Source organism: Pomacea canaliculata, linkage group LG5 (genome assembly GCF_003073045.1).
Source record: "Pomacea canaliculata isolate SZHN2017 linkage group LG5, ASM307304v1, whole genome shotgun sequence".
Taxonomy (NCBI): Eukaryota; Metazoa; Mollusca; class Gastropoda; order Architaenioglossa; family Ampullariidae; genus Pomacea; species Pomacea canaliculata.
The window spans coordinates 16,011,609-16,029,265 of record NC_037594.1 but is presented as its reverse complement, the minus strand read 5'-3'; the positions used below and the strand labels follow the sequence as shown (position 1 = coordinate 16,029,265).

At 42.7% G+C, this 17,657-nt stretch overlaps 4 protein-coding genes across 7 annotated transcripts in view; 3 read left to right on the top strand and 1 right to left on the bottom strand.

Moving 5' to 3' along the window:
* The window catches only part of LOC112564729 (serine/threonine-protein phosphatase 6 regulatory ankyrin repeat subunit A-like), a 32,068-nt gene extending 29,359 nt beyond the window's left edge, over positions 1-2,709 (bottom strand). The window contains exons 1-2 of the mRNA XM_025239752.1: positions 2,552-2,709; positions 325-408 (exon numbers count right to left, since the gene is read on the bottom strand). Coding sequence (XP_025095537.1) covers positions 325-408; positions 2,552-2,593 — 126 coding nt within the window. The 5' untranslated portion in view covers positions 2,594-2,709. The remainder of the gene's footprint in view (positions 1-324; positions 409-2,551) is intronic.
* A 2,888-nt stretch (positions 2,710-5,597) lies between these two features.
* LOC112564888 lies at positions 5,598-13,814 on the top strand. 3 transcript variants are annotated; one of them, XM_025239995.1, is made up of 3 exons: positions 5,598-6,018; positions 7,641-8,683; positions 13,120-13,814. In XM_025239995.1, exons 2-3 carry the CDS (start codon positions 7,726-7,728, stop codon positions 13,776-13,778), a joined length of 1,617 nt encoding a protein of 538 aa, XP_025095780.1. In that variant the 5' UTR covers positions 5,598-6,018; positions 7,641-7,725; the 3' UTR covers positions 13,779-13,814. The 3 variants fall into 3 exon arrangements, with proteins under 3 accessions (XP_025095780.1, XP_025095781.1, XP_025095782.1); XM_025239996.1 differs by lacking the exon at positions 5,598-6,018 and adding an exon at positions 6,861-6,934; XM_025239997.1 differs by lacking the exon at positions 5,598-6,018 and adding an exon at positions 7,045-7,065.
* Positions 13,799-17,295, top strand: LOC112564029 (nucleolar and coiled-body phosphoprotein 1-like). Its single transcript, XM_025238563.1, has 5 exons — positions 13,799-14,050; positions 14,154-15,090; positions 15,360-15,974; positions 16,165-16,563; positions 17,216-17,295. The coding sequence occupies exons 1-5, from the start codon at positions 13,799-13,801 to the stop codon at positions 17,293-17,295; spliced, it is 2,283 nt and encodes a 760-aa protein (XP_025094348.1).
* LOC112564884 (heat shock 70 kDa protein 12A-like) overlaps positions 15,384-17,657 on the top strand; it is a 15,275-nt gene continuing 13,001 nt past the window's right edge. For both annotated transcript variants that reach the window (XM_025239984.1, XM_025239983.1), the window contains exon 1: positions 15,384-17,644. In XM_025239984.1, coding sequence (XP_025095769.1) covers positions 17,318-17,644 — 327 coding nt within the window. In that variant the 5' untranslated portion in view covers positions 15,384-17,317. The remainder of the gene's footprint in view (positions 17,645-17,657) is intronic.

The window sequence follows — 17,657 nt, the reverse complement described above, 5'->3', positions numbered from 1 at the left end:
AAGGGATATATACCTAACACAGTACACGAAAGTGGAGAATATAAAAAAAATTTAAAAAATGTAGGCACAAGTAGGAATACACACATGCATATAAATGGTGAGACTCATGGAGAAAAATACAATGCCTATAACATTTTAAGTCATGATGAATCTTGAAGATGCTATAATTAGTTCAGTGATAAGAATAAAATAAATGAAAATTTAAAAAGCCCTATGATGATTCATTCAGCTTTCCATAAAATAACAAGCTGCTTCTCCTTATGATGTTCTCAAAGGGAAGGTCAAAAAGAGACCAATATATAACTTATAAGCAAAATATGATACCTGATAATTGACATCTTCTCGTTTGAACAGGAGTGCTCTCACTTCATCAGCATCACCATGAAAACAGGCTTGAACTAAAGGTGGCTACAACATTAAAATATAAATTGTTAAAATATTAATATATATATATAATAGTACTGACAATCATAAACAATGTCAACAATCATAACCATATATACAAAGTAGTGCCTGGACAAAAGAAAAGAAAAAACTTTCTGTCCTTACACCATGCTACTGCAAGTGTGGTGAAGGTAGAGTGTCACAAAGGAAGGGGAGTCAGGGGTAGGGACAGTGCATTACTTTTCAGTTGTCAAGAAATGTCCCTTAGTTATGTCAATGCTTTTCAAGAAATCAATGCAAGCATGCATTCTCAGTTCCATTTCTCTGAGGTTTTTTCCTCCAAGCCACCGACAAAATGTCAGTCACTGCTAACATGATAGGGAAACTAAACTGACCAAAAAAAGCCCAAACTAAGAAGCAGCAATTCGATCGATAATGATGGCCCCCAAAACTCTTATCACTGTACTTTTAACAAACCAAGCTAAAAGTCTTAACGTACTAAACATGTTAACATCTGTTTCATATTTTAGTAAATTTTAGAAGGCCTTTTTTGACTACTTTGATATAAAACAGGCATAAGAACGGCATGATTTTTTAATGCCACTTAGGTTTCATACACTTTCACACATATAACACCACTTTATAAATTGTTTTGCAATACAAACAGAAATAATACACATATGATAAATAGGATAACAAAATAAATTGGTTTGTTGAACACTGAAAACACAAAAACCAACATGCTTTTTCTATCAGTTAATACAGTGTTCCCTTGTTTATCGCGGGGGATAGGTGCTATGATCAGCTGCGATAAACGAATTTCCACGAAATAGGGACATACATGCAATAATAATATATACATGTAAAACAATATCATGTGAGTGTAAAGTAATATAGTAATCATGGTATTAATACAGTACAATAACAAATTAGTGTAAAAAAATTATAACTGTACTCAAAGAAACCCAAAAAACTGATGCTAACTGGCTGCGAGATGGGAGATAACAATCATGGCACGTCGCTTACGCATAGCAATGGATTTCTCATACACAATTCTTTCTTTCTTTCTATCTACAAAATAACCATGGTATTTTAATAGAAATACAAATATAGCTACATTTTTCGTCTTTTTCCTGTTGAAATATCTATGGTATTTTGTAGAACGATAATTCCCAGCACGAAAATATCGATCGATACTTCACTCAAAAAAAACTGTGAAGTAGTGAATCCGCGATATATGAACCGCGAAGTAGCGAGGGAACACTGTAGTAGATTTGTGTTGTTTATGTACATATGATTCGTATGATGAAATAGCCCCCATTTCAGAAAATATCAAAATGTATCAACTTTCTTGGCTTGGTTAAGTGATGTCTATGCACATGAGGATTTTATGTTATTAACTGGTAATAATTTGTGAACTAGCCATCAAGGTGTCTTATCAACCACCTCTAATCTATGCTGTACTGAAATGATACATGTACATTGGGGGTGGGGGGAAGACATCTAACCATCATGATATTAATAAATGGAGGAATGGCAACATGGAAATTATGATATTAGCTTTCATTTAGCTTCAATACTTTGATATACGTGTCAAAAGTGTTAAAGAATTTTACCACTGCTGACATGTTCTTAATTGTGAATGCCACCTAGTCATTTCATCAGAGGTTTCTGAATAAATACAACTGATTTCACATTATTTTTCTATTTGCGTAAGCTTAATTTAAAAAATCACCTACTTGTAATCACAAAAAAACAGAAGCAAACGCTGTCACAAAAGTACATTAAATTTATATATTATACTATACAAAAATAACTTATTACTATGCAAAATGTTTGAAATGACCTGAGAGACGACGATCGATGACTACGATCAGTATGAGTACATTGAGTTACCGTTCTTCGAAACTTCTGCAGCCGACACGATAGTTTTCTGCCTAGAAGCTGTTGCTTGTTTCAGTAGACATACCGCAAAGCAGCTTCAAAATCAAAGTCAGAAGCAGAATATTCTGAGAAAATGGCGTTTCTACTGTTAGTGGTTAACGAGACTTAATCCTCAGTGTGACGTGCACATCTCAACATAACATGATCATGCTTCCTTTTGCCTGCCTGGACCCGCAAACGAAATTAAATTGCACACCCCAGCAATTCATAATGCCATGCTCACCTCATCCTCTAGTTGCTGAACGACGATTGTTCCCAATCGCATGTTTGATTTTCAATCTCCTACAGCACCATAAGGCCTATGCGAAACCAAGCCAACTTATCGAATAGAGTGGAAGTTACCACCTTGCCGCCATGACGGAAACTTCCTTCCACTTAACGATTGGGGGAGAGAATCACGTGGCAGAGTATCGAAGTTGGATTTATCTTTCCTTCGACCAACGATAATCGCAGTGCTTCGGAACGATAAGCATTTGCAGCAGATTTACACGTCCTACTGGGATCCCGTTAAGTCATCAATGTCCAGTATACACCATCAAAAGCTTAGAACGGTTTTCTGCACTAAAAATCTGTTCTTTCTTACCTTTGGCAATCACTCCGACTTACAGTTTGGAATTCTTTGCCAGAGCCTATTTTAGCACAAGAAACTTTAAAGAAATATTAAAGCTATTTTTTCCAAAAATATTCAACAAAATGACTTTATTGACTCTACTTGTGTGTGTGTGGTGAGTATAGCACAATAACTTCTATGGATCACCCTACAAACTCTGGCTAGAGTGAACACTACTGCTACTCGAGGAAAGGCAAAAAGTTACTTTAATGTGATTTGCCCGCGCTGGTCACGTGACGTGCAATATGATGGTGATTACAGACCACGGACGTATATTAGTTATATAAAGCTCGATTGGATTGGCTATTTGAGTTTATCGCTGCTGGGCCGCAGTCTCTAGACTGCCGTTTGACACAGATCACGGGTGAAGAAGGTTCCAGCGAGACAGACGGGGCAAAACGGAATAGCTTTGAAGAAAAAGCTCCAACGCACAACCTGTTCAGGTGCGTCCACGGAGCCCGACGGGGACATCTAACCTGCGAAAATAATTACTCTAAGGAACTTAAGTACTCGAAGATGACGAGGTAAGGCTAGAGAGCAGGGGTGGAAAACTACGGCCCGAAGATGTCTTTGGATCGGCCCGTCTGCCAAAATGTGAAGTGCACTTGTTTTTGGGTTTGGCTTTTTTTTTTCTTTTCCAGATTAAGTTAATGTGATTGAAATTTAATTTATCAAGCACAACAGCGTTAAAATTTCTAACACAGACAAACTACAAAGATAACAACAGGGCTGACATATCTGATGTAGTCGGTATACATATAGAGATCATCGGGCGCGGCTGCTTCAAAGGAAAAGCTGATTTTAAAGTTTTATCGTGAGCGAATTCAAACAGCTTCACTTCACACAATAAATTGGGCAAGTGATCGCCATTATGCGCTCATTGTTGTGCATTTCATTATCACTAGGTTGGCTGTGTAGTCACCTGGCATGGGTTTTGAGTATTTTAGTGGCCCGCCGCACAGCTTTAGAATTTTGAGACTCCCGCAAAAAGAAAATTTTGCCCACTATACTCTAGAGTCTAGAGGGATAGACGACGAGGACACCTGTCCATCAATAAAAAGCATTTTAGCTTACACGATCTCTGTTCTGACATATGCAGAGAACGCGAGGCAGATGAACAGACGGGGCATCTGTATTACGTCAAAGTAGTCACTCGGCAGGAAACACTATTTGCTAGCCTAAGGGTGCCTCACCGGTGGACCGGCATGCTCCAGACCTGGCTAGTGCCAGTTAAGGCAGAGATGATAATATTGTGCCTGCATCTTGCAAAGATTGCCATCATTGTTTTCTAAAAACAGTATCTTCGTCTAACTATTGCCCAATTACTTGCTGAAGGAAACTGGCGAAGCATTAACACTTACAATATGTCTTTAAGTGTTTATATCAGTGTAGTGCGGCATTGTACTAAATGCACTCAAACCACATGATAAACTGCTCAGATCCAAGCGTTTGTCTGTAGTTTAGCGGAATCTTGAATTACACTTCATCTCACGATTCCTACTTGCCATCCATAGTTGCATAACTGTTATGTCAAATAAGCAAATAAATATGGAGAAATAGTAGCTTTTGTCATAAAACTTAAAAATCTCCTTTCTGCAAAATCACATCAAAGAAAGAAAAATAAAATAAACAAATAAATAATTTTGTATAAAAAGATCATGACAGGAAAAGTTTTTCTTAGCGCCATTTTGCTTGTTGTCTAGTGATACTGTGTAACATGTTCAGTCTGACTCATGCATAATAATTAAGATTTCCCACACCGTTCGAGATTTTAACACATGCGATATTAAAATCGCACGTACAGTACACCATGAAAAGAAAAATAAACTCGTTTGAAAAAGAATAACGACAATCTTCTGAGGTATTCACCGACACAATTTTGAAGAAAATGAACTATCGATGTGCGTGGCTTTTACGATATCTGTAAAAAAAAAAATGAGACACACACACACACAACACACACGTATCCTCGTATTCCCTTCACTCTTACGGCCCCAGATATGGATACTTGTAGTCGAAACCACCCATACACCCGTCGAGTTTCTAGCGATATACATCGAACAGCGGGTTATAATTTATTTGTGGATAGAGAGGTCATCCATGATAGTCCACTTCACAGTGCCCGTGTCAGATTAAAGCGCTCCGGGTGACAGCTGCGAGCTCTGCTCTCAAAACACGCCATGTAAATAAACAAAGACTAAAGATCCAGAGGACAAAGCGCAAAATCATGGCCGGCCTGGCCAAAGGAAAAACGGATCTCGGATTTTTCCGGCTCCCACTTCTGACCTCGGAGATGTCTGGATGTGATTCTAATGGCACAAATATCTCAGTATTGCCATTAAAATAACAATAATAACAAAACAACCCAGAGATAATATTATTCCGATCACCATAAGAAAACACCACAATGAAAGGATTTAACGTTCGATTATGTCGAAACACATTTTGCAGTAATGCCCATTGGCAACTCTATTACATCATTTTTTATCTGCTTTCTTTTAAAGCACAATATTCATGTTTCTACTAAGACCATTATTTTGTCTGTCTCGCGTCAAGTCTCTTTACTAATTGGACCGCCAGCAACCCACGACGACCAAGGAGTGGTTAAGGGTGAAACAGAGGTTGGGGGTGGGTAGGGGGTCACTACCGGCAGAGGATAAGTGGAAGAAGGGGAGGAGTGCGCAACGGGTCGTGTTCCTTGGGAAGGCGCGAGGCGACTGACTCTGAAGCCATTCCCCAATCTTTTCATTAGAGGTGCTGCGGGATCATGGAACAGGTCATCTACCATTCCTCTGCACCAATCGGATGCTTAGAATGAATGTTTTGTACAAGTATGCTCTTTACTTCTCTCTTTGGTAACGCTGGATTGGAAGGGCTGAAAGGAAGTCCATATTTCAAGACTTCCGCACCGTGTTTCAAGAAAAACTTTTTGAGGAATAACTGAAGTCATTGCGTTGATCGCTAATTACGTTGTCCAAACGGTACTAGTTTCAACTCGTGGGCTGCATCTTCTGTTTGACTTGAAGCTGAGCTACCAGCCCAGCGAACGATCTTCTGACAAGTTTTTCGGCTTAAGATCGGTAAGTTCAAGGCTTTAAAATAAATAATCTTTGCATCTGCGCACAAAGCAGTGTAATGATCATTCAGAGCATAAGAGAGCTGTGCTAATCTTAGCGATTAGCAACAATGGAAAATAATTTCATGAGGTACGCACAGTTTTTGTCTTTCTGGGAATAGACATCTTGCATGTTGTGTGGGTGTGAGAATGACTGGCGAAACGACTGATAGGCATAGGACGTCTACAAACTGAGAGTAAGTACGGCGTGTGAATGTACATGCATGGAAGGGAGGGAATGGGCGAGTACTTGTAGCGATATTCATCGGCTAATTAAAAGGATTCGGATAATTATTATGCCCATCAGATTACTCAGCATGCTAATTAACGTCTGACACTCGCTGTGGCCTTGCTATCTACGCAGTTTCTAAACCGGTCCTCGCTATTCTTCAATCGTTCCTCTTGCTTTCGTTGATTCAAGTCAAATTTTATTGTGCTTCAATAATATCCTTAATCCCACATGGGTAGCTAGGGAACAATGGCATTAATGGGTGTGGAGGTGGTACTGGTGTTGGCACTGTTTATGGTACTGATGATGACAATGATATATTCCGTGATGGGAAATCTCACATAGCATGCACACACGCACACACTAGCAAGTAAATATAAACTTCTCTCATAAACAGCATGCATACTCCTAGGCAGAGATGATGTGGTATTTTGAAGACACTGAATCATCTCCGTTACTCTCGCGTACCCAACTGCTCGTTTTCAACGGTGCCAACCATACAGAGAGGCAACATTTTAAATCTGCTTCAGCAACATCAACAGATGGTGAGGGCGAACATCCACGTACCTGACTGATGACGCATTCACTTGACGTGTCACGGGGTCAGAGCTCATTGTCTCAGGTCAAATTACCAGCCAGACTGAATTAATAGGTATGGGTTCTTTCATGCGCACGGCTGTACCAGATCCATAAGAGGTCAGTTTAACTGCCTAATTAAAAGTCACAAAGTTCTCGTAGACTGTACACACAAGGACTAATACCTTTACTCTGGAATGATCACAGGTGAGCACTTAAATCACCTGGTAGACTTGACTTGCAAAATCCCAGTTTTATCTGTAGTAAAGGACTCATTTCCAAGGTACTTATGCTTGGGTAGCTTGAAAGGGCGTAGACCGGTGGAGTTCCGGCCTTACCGTCGAATATATTGCATCTCCACTCTTATCCATCTAATTTCTCTCTTTCTCTCTCTATCACACAAACACTAAGAGAGGGAGAGAGAAAGAAAATGGGGGAAGTAAGGCAGTCTGAGGAGATGGAGGGAGGTGGCCAATAAAGCACTAAGGGCGATAAGGGTCCTATTGTTTCCCGCACTGCAGGTCGAGTTTTGGGAAGACAAGGATGCGCGCGCATCTGCGTTTAACTAATCTATCACACCTCGGTTCCGTTTTCTTCGCTCATTTAACATGTATTCCGAGGTGCTCAGACAGCTGCCCTTTCCGTGTGCTCTCATTTTGCTTGAATGCACTTTGTTTTCTACTCTGTCACTTGAACATACACGGGATTATATTTCCATTATAGTTGTCTTCAGATGATGTGGCTAGCTCTTCACTAAGTAACTGATTTTTCCGTTGTTTTAGGCACAGTATTTATTGACCTTCATTTTCACTACGTGGATAGACATGTGGAGAGTCAGAAAAGTCCAGTAACAGCAGCTTGCTAGTGATGGCATCAGATCGCAATTACCTGCCCAGGAGATGGGATTATCTCAACGTCGAGGAGACCCCTGGGACATTCCGACGCCTCACTGAGGAAGAAACACAGATTCATGAGTCCCCCACGAGTATGCCACCTCCACCTGAACCTGCCAACGGCAAACTCAAAACGACTAAGAACGCTTCAGCGAGTTTGCCTCGAACCAAGCGTAAGGATTCACCGTCCGTGTTCAAAGCGTTTTCTTGGAGCCGAAAGTCTCGCCCAGTAATGACGCTTGACGAAGATCTCAAACAAGAAGATACTGTCGAGGGTCTTGCAACTGATTTTAATTCGTCGGGAGAGCTGCAGGCTTCAACTAGCATTGAGCGTCAACGAGTGGAGAGACCCGAAGACCTCGCGACAGATTCTGAAAATCGTATCATGGACTCTCCAAATAATGGGGCTCCTCCATCTGAAAATATTGTTTGTGCAGTGTCACCAAAGAAAAGTCAGAGTTTATCTGTCTCCAGGACCAGCAGCAACAGCAGTAACAATAGCGGCGTCAAAAATGCGACCACAAAAAGCGAGAAAACGGTGACTTTGAAAAAACTATCAAGTGATGGAGCAGATGACCAGAATGTTGCCAGGAACCCTCCCACCACTGATATTGTCACCATCAGAGACCAGAAAAGTGGGCAGAAGAAAACAGAGGAGGACAGCGCCAAGCAGTCGACAAACGGCAACACGGAAAACTCAAAGACGAAACAGAGAGTGGAACAAACTCTCTCAGCGGATGATGATGAAGACGAAGAAGCAGGAGCAGAACCCAGGGTGACTTATCTCGGACCCGTGGTGCTGTCACCTAAAGGTACTCAGAAGGGACAATACGTGCACATAACAGTCGTTCCTGGCTCAGAGGTCGAGGAAAGTTCCAGAACCAGTTTTTCAGACCAACTTCAGGTAGCAAGCGTTTACTCGGATTCTCACGGTAAGTGCCTACAGTAGATCTTTGGATTTTGTTGGATGAATAATTTTTTTTTCTTTATGAATGACTATAGTGTAGAGCAGGGGTAGCCAACACAGTTCCCGCGGGCACCTGGTCACCCCCATGGACTATGTGTGTCACCCTCGGGGCATGTTGTTTACACTATCGTGTATGTTGCTCAGTAAGTGTATATCAAAAAAGTAGTTCCTCGTATTACTCAGCACCTTTGAAGTTGCTCTCAGTGTCAAAAAGGTTATGTACAGGTTGATAATGATTAGTTTTGATTTTGTAGGTTTGATGTCTTTTTTTTTTCTTTTAATGTTCATGCATGTAAATGTATTTGTAGAGCGTGTGCGGTCGGGGTGTGTGTGTGAAAAGACAGTGGGAGATGTTGGAGAAGACAGGAGGGGGATACTTTCTTCTCGTTAGCAACAGCTCTCCACTAATGACTTACAACACGTGTGCTTTAAAACCAAATGCTGAAACATAACGAACTGTTTTGTCCGAATTTATACCATGTAAAAAAACAATTAATATAGTCTTGTGGTTGATCAATTAAAACTTTACCGCTTCATATAGTTAAAAATAAAAAGACTATATGGACTCAACCTTCAGAAATGCTCCTAATGTTTGGTAATCTAGTACAGTACAGTTCTTTTATAGGCTGCCAAATGCAGCTAGGAGGACAATGTATAGAAAAGTAGGCTCGTGGATCAGTTGTCTTATTATTTCCATTCCTCTTCTCCACAATCCCCATTTAGACCAGTCCATGGAATGAAAACTGAGTAACGGATGTCGTCTGCACCCCGGGTGTAAATGCACGGAGTCTGCTAGTCCAATCCCATAATGTTGATGGCCACGAGTAGCATCAGGATAACCAAGCCTCCGATGATTTAGACCGGGAAACGCCAACCTAGCGAAGATTCATTTTTGTCATCCATGGCATCCATGTCGATCTGCTTAATTAACGCAAGAAAGTTCTTGATTGCGTAGCCAATCAAGTAAGCAAGAATTAATGACCGTCGAGATAAGAGACACAAAATGAGATAGCTTAGTTCCTGTCGCATTTCTAGCTTTATGGAAAACGAAACCGTGATTCTGTTAATTAAGAAAATAAAAAATAAATAAAATAAAAAACAACGAAGCGTCGTCCCATTTGCCATCGCGCCTTCATCATTATCTACAACTGACCTCTTCACGAATTAGTCACGTGTGGTGATTGCATATTCGGCTAAGATTTGCTGGCAAAGGGATCGAGAAGGGGTGTGGGTAGTAGTGGCTAACAGAGCGCAGGAGTGTTATTTGAGTTAGAAATGGTGATATGACCTGGGGTCAGCTTGACTGACCAGCCACCTGATCAAATAGGTAAGTGTCCAAAAGCATGGAGATGGTCTCGTCATGTGTGTAGTGTCAGAGTTTGTGTTTGTTGGGGGGTAGGGGGATCTGGTACAACATGAGGCAAAGAAATTTATCAAGACTACAGTCTATTTGTTTTACTAACTGCCTTGAAGTTTATAATTATAAAAGACATTTTTTGTCTACAAAAAGGACAAATAGTTAGACTCGTGATATAAGTGCTCTCAATGCGGATGAGAGCTAAACAGAAATATTTTTATTCATGGAAATTAAGAATTTAGGTTTTTTCGTATCGGAATGAGATTATGTAAAAGAACCTAAGATGAATGTGATGTTATGAATACATGATATCGAAGAACAGGCATGGGTCCAGAGAGACTGAACCTTCACCAGGAAGCTTGATGACAAGTTCTACAACATTACTAGCCATTTCCTTCCCACGCTGGCAGCCAGCCATACTTGAAGTTATAGTAGGACTGTAAACAAGGGTGGTTGGTACGACAGTGGCCTTGACTTGGTCAAGTAATTTACTACAGAACAGACCTCACCTAGTGTCTCAGACTTTTATTAATTTAACTTACACAGTGAAGCCCATCCCTCATATCCCTACTCACCCCCAACCCCCAAACATAAACTTATGTAGACTGGAGCACGCCCTCGCAAACATACAGTAACACATGCGTACATGGTGCGGACATACAATTACAGGACTTCTCTTTCAAAATAAAGAGAGTTGAAGTATGTGTGTCAAAGTGTGAGTGCGCATAAGAAGGAGCGTCTGAAGGGTGGAGTAGAGATTGGGAGAAGAGGCGAAAAAGATGCAGCAAGCATCGGTGGCTGGCCTGGTCACAAGCCCAAAGAACCGTTCGCATCAGAGCAGCATGTTTTTGGTTGTGTGAGAAGGCACTTGGTCAGGAAATAAGCTCTTGGCTACTCTCTTGCGCCCGTTCACAACTTCCTCTCCACCTCTGCTTTTCCTGTGTGTTTGGTGGTGAAGGCTCAATGTACACACACACAATTGAACGCGTGCAAGAACACAAACACGCCTACACCATACACATCTAAACCCACCCACTGTGACAACCAAAGATACATATTAACCATCACATATTATTCTCTTTCTCCTTTACACATCCACACATATACACACAGTCTACTCTCTTTCACACACACACACTCTCACGGTCACTTGTCTAAATATGGACAGAGAGTAATAAAGAGCAACAACGAATTCACTCCGAAAATATAAGCAAGGCCTGGCATCTAAGCCATCTAATGGCAGGGTGACAAGTCCCGTGTCATGATAGAAGACAATAATCTGACTCTGTCGGGGTGTAGGGCAATCACGAGGCTGCGATAAGACAGGAAGAGGTCAGGGAAGGCTAGAAGGAGCGGAGACAAAGCGAAAACAAGAAACACAGCTTTACTCCAAACAATAAATATACACCCAAACAAAAGAGTTGTGAAAATAAGACAGATATGAATGCAAACCGAGGCAGCTATATAAGCATTGCTATACTAGCTCTTGTTACAGATTAGGTTCCCTCAATGTGTCTATTAATTTACTATGACAGTACAGCAACGTTGTAATCCTGGCAGAAGTTTTAGTGTTAGCAGTTGTTCTCGTCGTCGTTTCTGCAATTTCTTCAACAATTAATTTATTATCATCAGCAACAGTTGATGCATGATCGTCAGCAACAGTTATGCGATTTTCTTGTAACAGTTATTTTATTATTATAAGCATTAGCTATGCGATTTTCACTAAAGCGTAGCTTTTGTTTTCTTAAATGAAAGCATTTTCTAATTTTTAAGTCATGTAAACATGCACCATCGCGAGATTTGATAAACTTTCATGTAGGTAGATAGTTTTATACTTTCTTATAGTTTGCTGAAAATTTCACGTCTTGTCCCGACCCCAAAATTCAATCTTCCTCCCCCTCATCAGTCTTTATCCCCATTAATTAGTCGTCTTGTACTTATCATGCAGGGAGAAGAGTAGAGAAAACATTTGTAACAGCTAATGGTCTTTATGCCAGTTTGGGAAGTCACGTTGTTTAGTTACGAAGTTGAAACGAAGGTTAAGTCTTTTCAACCAACGAGGGCTTGGCTTGATGGTTTTGGTGTTTTCCTGACCCCCGACCTTCCCACAACCCCACCATGGCTTTGACAGGCATCGTGTTTCTGGGAAGGAAGTGCCGTCCCCTATTGTTGTGCGTAGTGTCACAGATGCCTCCCTCCCGTGCTCTCCCACTTTCCTGTAAGCCCTCGCGTGTAGCTGTACATTTTCGTTTCAGTAACTTCTAACAAAAGATTACATTTTCTATCCTTTTGCAGTTTGGGGAACACTAATTTTGAGTACATTTGCTGAAAAAAAAGAAAAACTGTACACATGGGTTTCCCCCACCCCCATCACGGCGTTGTGATGAGAACTAGACACAGATGTTTCTGGTGTACAGTCAGAATTGAGTGCTGCACATTGTTCATGAAATATGTTATTACATCAAAATACTGAAAATGTTGGGTGATACTCCCAAGCAATGTGAAAAGAATATGAAAAGAGATGAGGCAAATAATAATATTTGTGTGTGTGTGACCTGGATCTGTAGCTCTTGTACATAAAATAAATACTGAGAAGAAATCATGACAGGGGGTTGACACATTTTGTAAACTGCAGATTTTAATTTATTTTAAACAAAATCTGAATAGAATATGTGTAGTGTTTTTGTTTTCAACACAGCCAGTTGTATGTTCGTGACTGTAGTTTAACTTGAGGCCACAACATGGCAAACCAACACCAAAACATGTCCCTAAGTGACACAGACACACATTCACAGATATTCACACACACTAACACACAAACACCTACACTCATCAGCCTTACAAGCATGCATGCAAGGAAGTCTTTTTCTTCAACACAAACAGCAGAAGCACACCTCGCAGTCCATTCAGCCTCAGCACATCTAACAAAACGCTCAGAGTCGACTACTCTGATGATGAAGCATAGTTTGAATGCAGAGTAGAGGACACAAAAGAGTTTATTCACAATTCTGCATTGTGTAATCTTCTTTCTTGTTCGTTTGTAGATGAGGCACAGGTAGGTCGTACTACGACGGCTGGGGCACCAGAGATGTTGGTCTCTAAAAAGTGTGTCCTGCAACACGAAAGAACCAAAGCCTCTTCCACAGTACACAGTTCAACCGAAGACTCAGTCGCTGGTGTTCATACTGTGACCACTATCGAGTCAAGCACTATAGGCACCCAAGACTGCCATTCTGTTTTGCAAATGGAACGTGTCGTGACCATAATGAAACCTATAAGCGTTTCGTCTGATCCCTCACCATGGTGTCAAGATGAAGAAAGCGGCTCCGGTTCTTTCCCATTACATGACATCATTCAGAAAGATGTTGGTTCAGTTCAGAATGAATATGCACAGGCTTCAGTTGAAGACAACCTTTCAAAGGGATGCGCTGATGAGATATCTGCAAACACTACTGTTGACAACAGGATTTCCCCCGACACTGCTGTGTCACCATTACAAGCTAAAGACAGAGAAGTTTCTGAGAATCAAAAGTCGTCCAAAGGCTCCTGCTTTGATGACAGCACCACGAATACGCTGCCAGTGGAAAAGGAAGAGATAGAGACACAAGGCATCCCAGTCTTCTCTTGCGGCATGGACATTGTGAGAATGAATCGTCCAAATCTTCCTCGTCATCGTCTTTGTCGTCATTGCGTGAAGAAATAGATGGGGTCAAGGTCCCGATTATGACCGTCGTTTCGCAAGAACAGCACAGATCAGCAAAAGAGATTCAACTAGAAAAAGATGTGGAAAGTTCTCCTGACAAGAATGACGGCAGGGGACATGTCAAGATGTCTGATCTTAACTTACCAGAAGCCTCAGATGCAGCAGAAGGAGTCTCATTGAGTGGAGGCGACCCAGGCCAATCAACAATACTCATAGAGTGGCCGCCTGCAATGCACGCTGAAGAGCAGATCGACGACGAGGAACCTCCTGACGTAACCGAAGATACCCAAAAGAGAACCCGGGAAATCTCGGGTACCTGCTTTGTTAATGACTTCAGAAAGAGAAGAGAAAAGGAGAGAGACGAATGTGTTGCAGGAGAGCTGGGTCACAGAGACCACGGAACAGCACTCTGGCCTTCAGAGTGAGAGTAGCATCGACGTGAAGGGCCCTGAAGAAGGCGAAAATGTGCTGGTCAGGTCGACGGTTTCTTACAGCCAAGCAGCCGCATCGTCGAAAGAAGAGTACTTTGCTTTAAAATACAGCAACGTAGATGCTGCTGACTTTACCTCCGAACGTCAGCTGATGACCCGTCCTCCAAAGCCTGCACGTGCTAATCGCGTTGCTGACGACAGCTATAACGATCAAGAAACGCGATTGACTGAGCCCAAACTTCCACTACCTGTTCGAGATACTTCTTTGGCTTCCTCCTCGTCCTCCTCTTCGTCATCGTCTTCTTCTTCTGAATCTGATGACGACGTAAATGGAACGAAAAGCGAAAAGAAGAAGAAGACACGGCGAGATTTCATGTCCCGGGTCGTACGAGATACTGTGTGTCTCTCGGACACAGAGTCGGATGTACTGGCGGCGATGTCAAAGAAAACGACTGATGCTCCAGAATGTGATTCGTTCCCACATAAAACAATTACTGATGACACTTACAACGAGGGAGAAAGGAAACTGAAAACATCTCACGACGGCTTTAGTCTAGACAGTTTTGCCAGCCAGACCAAGACGAAGCTAGAGTGGGAAAGGTCACAGCTTTCGTCTAATGGGAGCGACGTCCGAGTTCTCGGCAGTTCTTCTAGCAATAGGCAAGAGAGTGGAGTGAAACTGAGCACAGATTTTGTAGGTAGCAGCCAGATTTCATCTGGACAGCAGCACCAAAAATGTCCTGACGTGAGGAGCATGCCCGGTTCTAGAGAAGAAAAACACAAATCTGGCAAGATGGTACATTCTAAAGACTCCACCATAGTGATCCATTCAAGTGATGACTTCCGCCACACACCTGTGTCACGGATTAAGGCATGTCCTGGTACTTCGACTTTATTCTCTTTTTCGCCCGAAGCATATGGATCACACGGGAGGAAGCCGACCTATCAGTCTGACAGGTCTTCAGACAAAGAAAAAGACAAGAGGGGTCCTCCAGTTTTGTTAGCCCGCCTCCCCCTCCAGCCAAGCCAGCGAGAACGTTCAGCTCGCAGTCAGATTTCTCTGATAGGTCAGACACCGACCAAGACCCAGCAAAGACTTTTTCCCGGTCTCCAAAGTTACCTGATAGATTGTCTCCTGCTCTGCCTTCAGGGACACAGAGAAATAGAGACAAAACAATGTCTTCTTCCTCTTCAAGCGATGCCGGTGGGAAGTCTCCTGAAGTGCCACCCCGCTGGGACAAGCCGAAGTCAATTGCAAGCTCCAAACCGCCCATTGAGACACCCAAACTCAACCCTCCTCACAAGACTAGTTCCTCAAGCGCTGGCGAGGAGGTGAAACCTAAATCCAGCCCTCGTCTTGGAAGGGTCAGCGTGTTTCCCAAGTTTGCACTTAAAAAGAAACAAGAGAAGGAAGAAAAGACACCTGCTTCTGGTCCCAAAGTGCGAGATCTAGAAAAGGAACTGGCCAGGCATTTTATTTCAGATGTAGAAAGTGACATTTACTACACAGACTCGCTCAAACCGTTTAAAAAAAAGAAAAAAGGAGACATCAAAAAGTCAGCATCTGGCAGCTCAGAAGACAGCAGTAAGAAGAAAAAGGCAGTAAAGGACAAATCACGTGACAGGAAAACTAAAACTGACAGTTCTTCCAGTGAAGGAAAGGGAAAGCATGCAATAGACCAGGCACCACCAGTTCCGCCCAGGCAAAAGATCTGTCCACGCGACCAAGAAGATAAAACGGATAGTGTGCCTTCTTCGCCTTCAGGTACATCCAAGCACAAAAGCCGGTTCCAAAGTCCCCCAAACCGAGTGGAACGCCTGTACAGCGAAGAAAAGCCAATGTTGAGGACTCTCTTGCAGTCGGCTCGCATGAGGCCGACGTGGGACCAAACACTCCGAACCTGCAGGGGGGTTCTCTATGAAGAGACCCGCGCTCGTCTCCTGCGCCGATGCAGATGTACGCCTGGTTCGATCGTCTCCTTCCGGAGCTGATCCAAATATACCGGAAGCACAGAATGCGGATGCTCAGTTTCAAAATCTCTCGGCCTCTCCTGAAATACCTCTGCCCATTAAGCCGGAAGTTCCGGTTAGAAGGGGTAGGCGACCTAAGCGTCCAGCTACCATCCATGGAACTTCCAGTTTGACCATTGATGGTAAGCCCTTCTTGAAGGCCAAAGGGTCGCTACAACGAAGCTTGTCTCTTAGCTCCACTATATCTGCCACCTCCAATGATGGCGACAAGGACAAAAGCAGCACCAAGTCTCGCTTGCGTAAGTACTGGCCATTTCGTCGCAAGAAAGAACACAACGAGGAAAAACAGAAGAGCAAGATAAACAAAGAAAAGGAAGTGGAAGGTAAGAAAGACAAAGGAAAAAACAAAGATAAAAAGAAGGATAAAGATACAAAAGAAAAACACGAGGAAAAGCAAGAAACAAAGAAACAGAAGCATCTGAGAACAGACAAAGACTTGGAACAATATGGCTATAGCTCATCCCCAGAAATGCTACCCAGAATGGAACCTCGGCAGTCAACTCCAAATCCAACCTCGAAGCTTTATGTCCTCCCTTGCCAAAACGATTCTCTGCGTCTCTCGGACAACGAGAATTCCCTAGACGGAAGTACGTCCAGGAGGAAGGAAACGTCGCCAGGGTGTACAGAAGAGAAAGAAGGAAAACGAAAACTCGTCAGATCGGACCAGTCCAAAATTATTACCTTTATTACATCGTTTAGCAGCGCAGAGAGCGGCGCTGACGATATGGGAAAGGGAGAGAATTACTTATCTGATGGAGATCTTAGACGAGAGACAAGCGTGTCCAAGACTGTTCCTTCAAAGACGTCATTGTCGTCGCCCGGTACCGCGCAGTCTTCAACGCTTGTTGAGGCGACAGGAGAGGAAACTCCGACAAGACCAAAGAAGGCATCTCATGAAGATTACTACCACGAAACTGGTGATGTCACAAAGTCGAAGATGGAGAAGCATCTGGAACCAGTTTTGTCTGCCCCCAGAGTTGCTACCCCTTTGCGTCAAAGTACAGCCTCGTTGTACTCGGCGTCTCCCCGCTTCGACGGCGAATTTCAGCAGCTAGACAAGACATTGTTGACGGAGCGATGGCCACAACGTCGACTTCGTCGTTCGGCGAAGGTGGGAACAGACGTCTTGTGGTGGTGGTGGCCGTCGACCTGGGCACGACCCACAGCGGCTACGCCTTCAGCTTCTTCCGGGATCCCAGCAGCGTGTACGTGATGACGAGGTGGGCAGGTCAGGAGCCTGGACTGCTCAACCACAAGACGCTGTCTGCTCTTCTTTTGACTCCAGATGGGACTTTCCATAGTTTTGGTCTGGCTGCTCGCAACCACTATCACAATCTTCTGCCTATAGAGGCCCGCCATTGGCTCTATTTCGAGCGGTTCAAAATGACTCTTCATCATTGCAAGGTATCATTCATTT

Coding starts and splice junctions, on each gene's coding strand:
- LOC112564888 (XM_025239995.1), top strand. CDS start 7,726: ATGGCATCAGATCGCAATTACCTGCCCAGGAGATGGGATTATCTCAAC. Junction 8,684..13,119: donor CGTTTACTCGGATTCTCACG/GTAAGTGCCTAC, acceptor GTTCGTTTGTAG/ATGAGGCACAGGTAGGTCGT.
- LOC112564029 (XM_025238563.1), top strand. CDS start 13,799: ATGACCGTCGTTTCGCAAGAACAGCACAGATCAGCAAAAGAGATTCAA. Junction 15,091..15,359: donor ACGGATTAAGGCATGTCCTG/GTACTTCGACTT, acceptor CTCTGCCTTCAG/GGACACAGAGAAATAGAGAC. Junction 15,975..16,164: donor TGTGCCTTCTTCGCCTTCAG/GTACATCCAAGC, acceptor GCGCCGATGCAG/ATGTACGCCTGGTTCGATCG.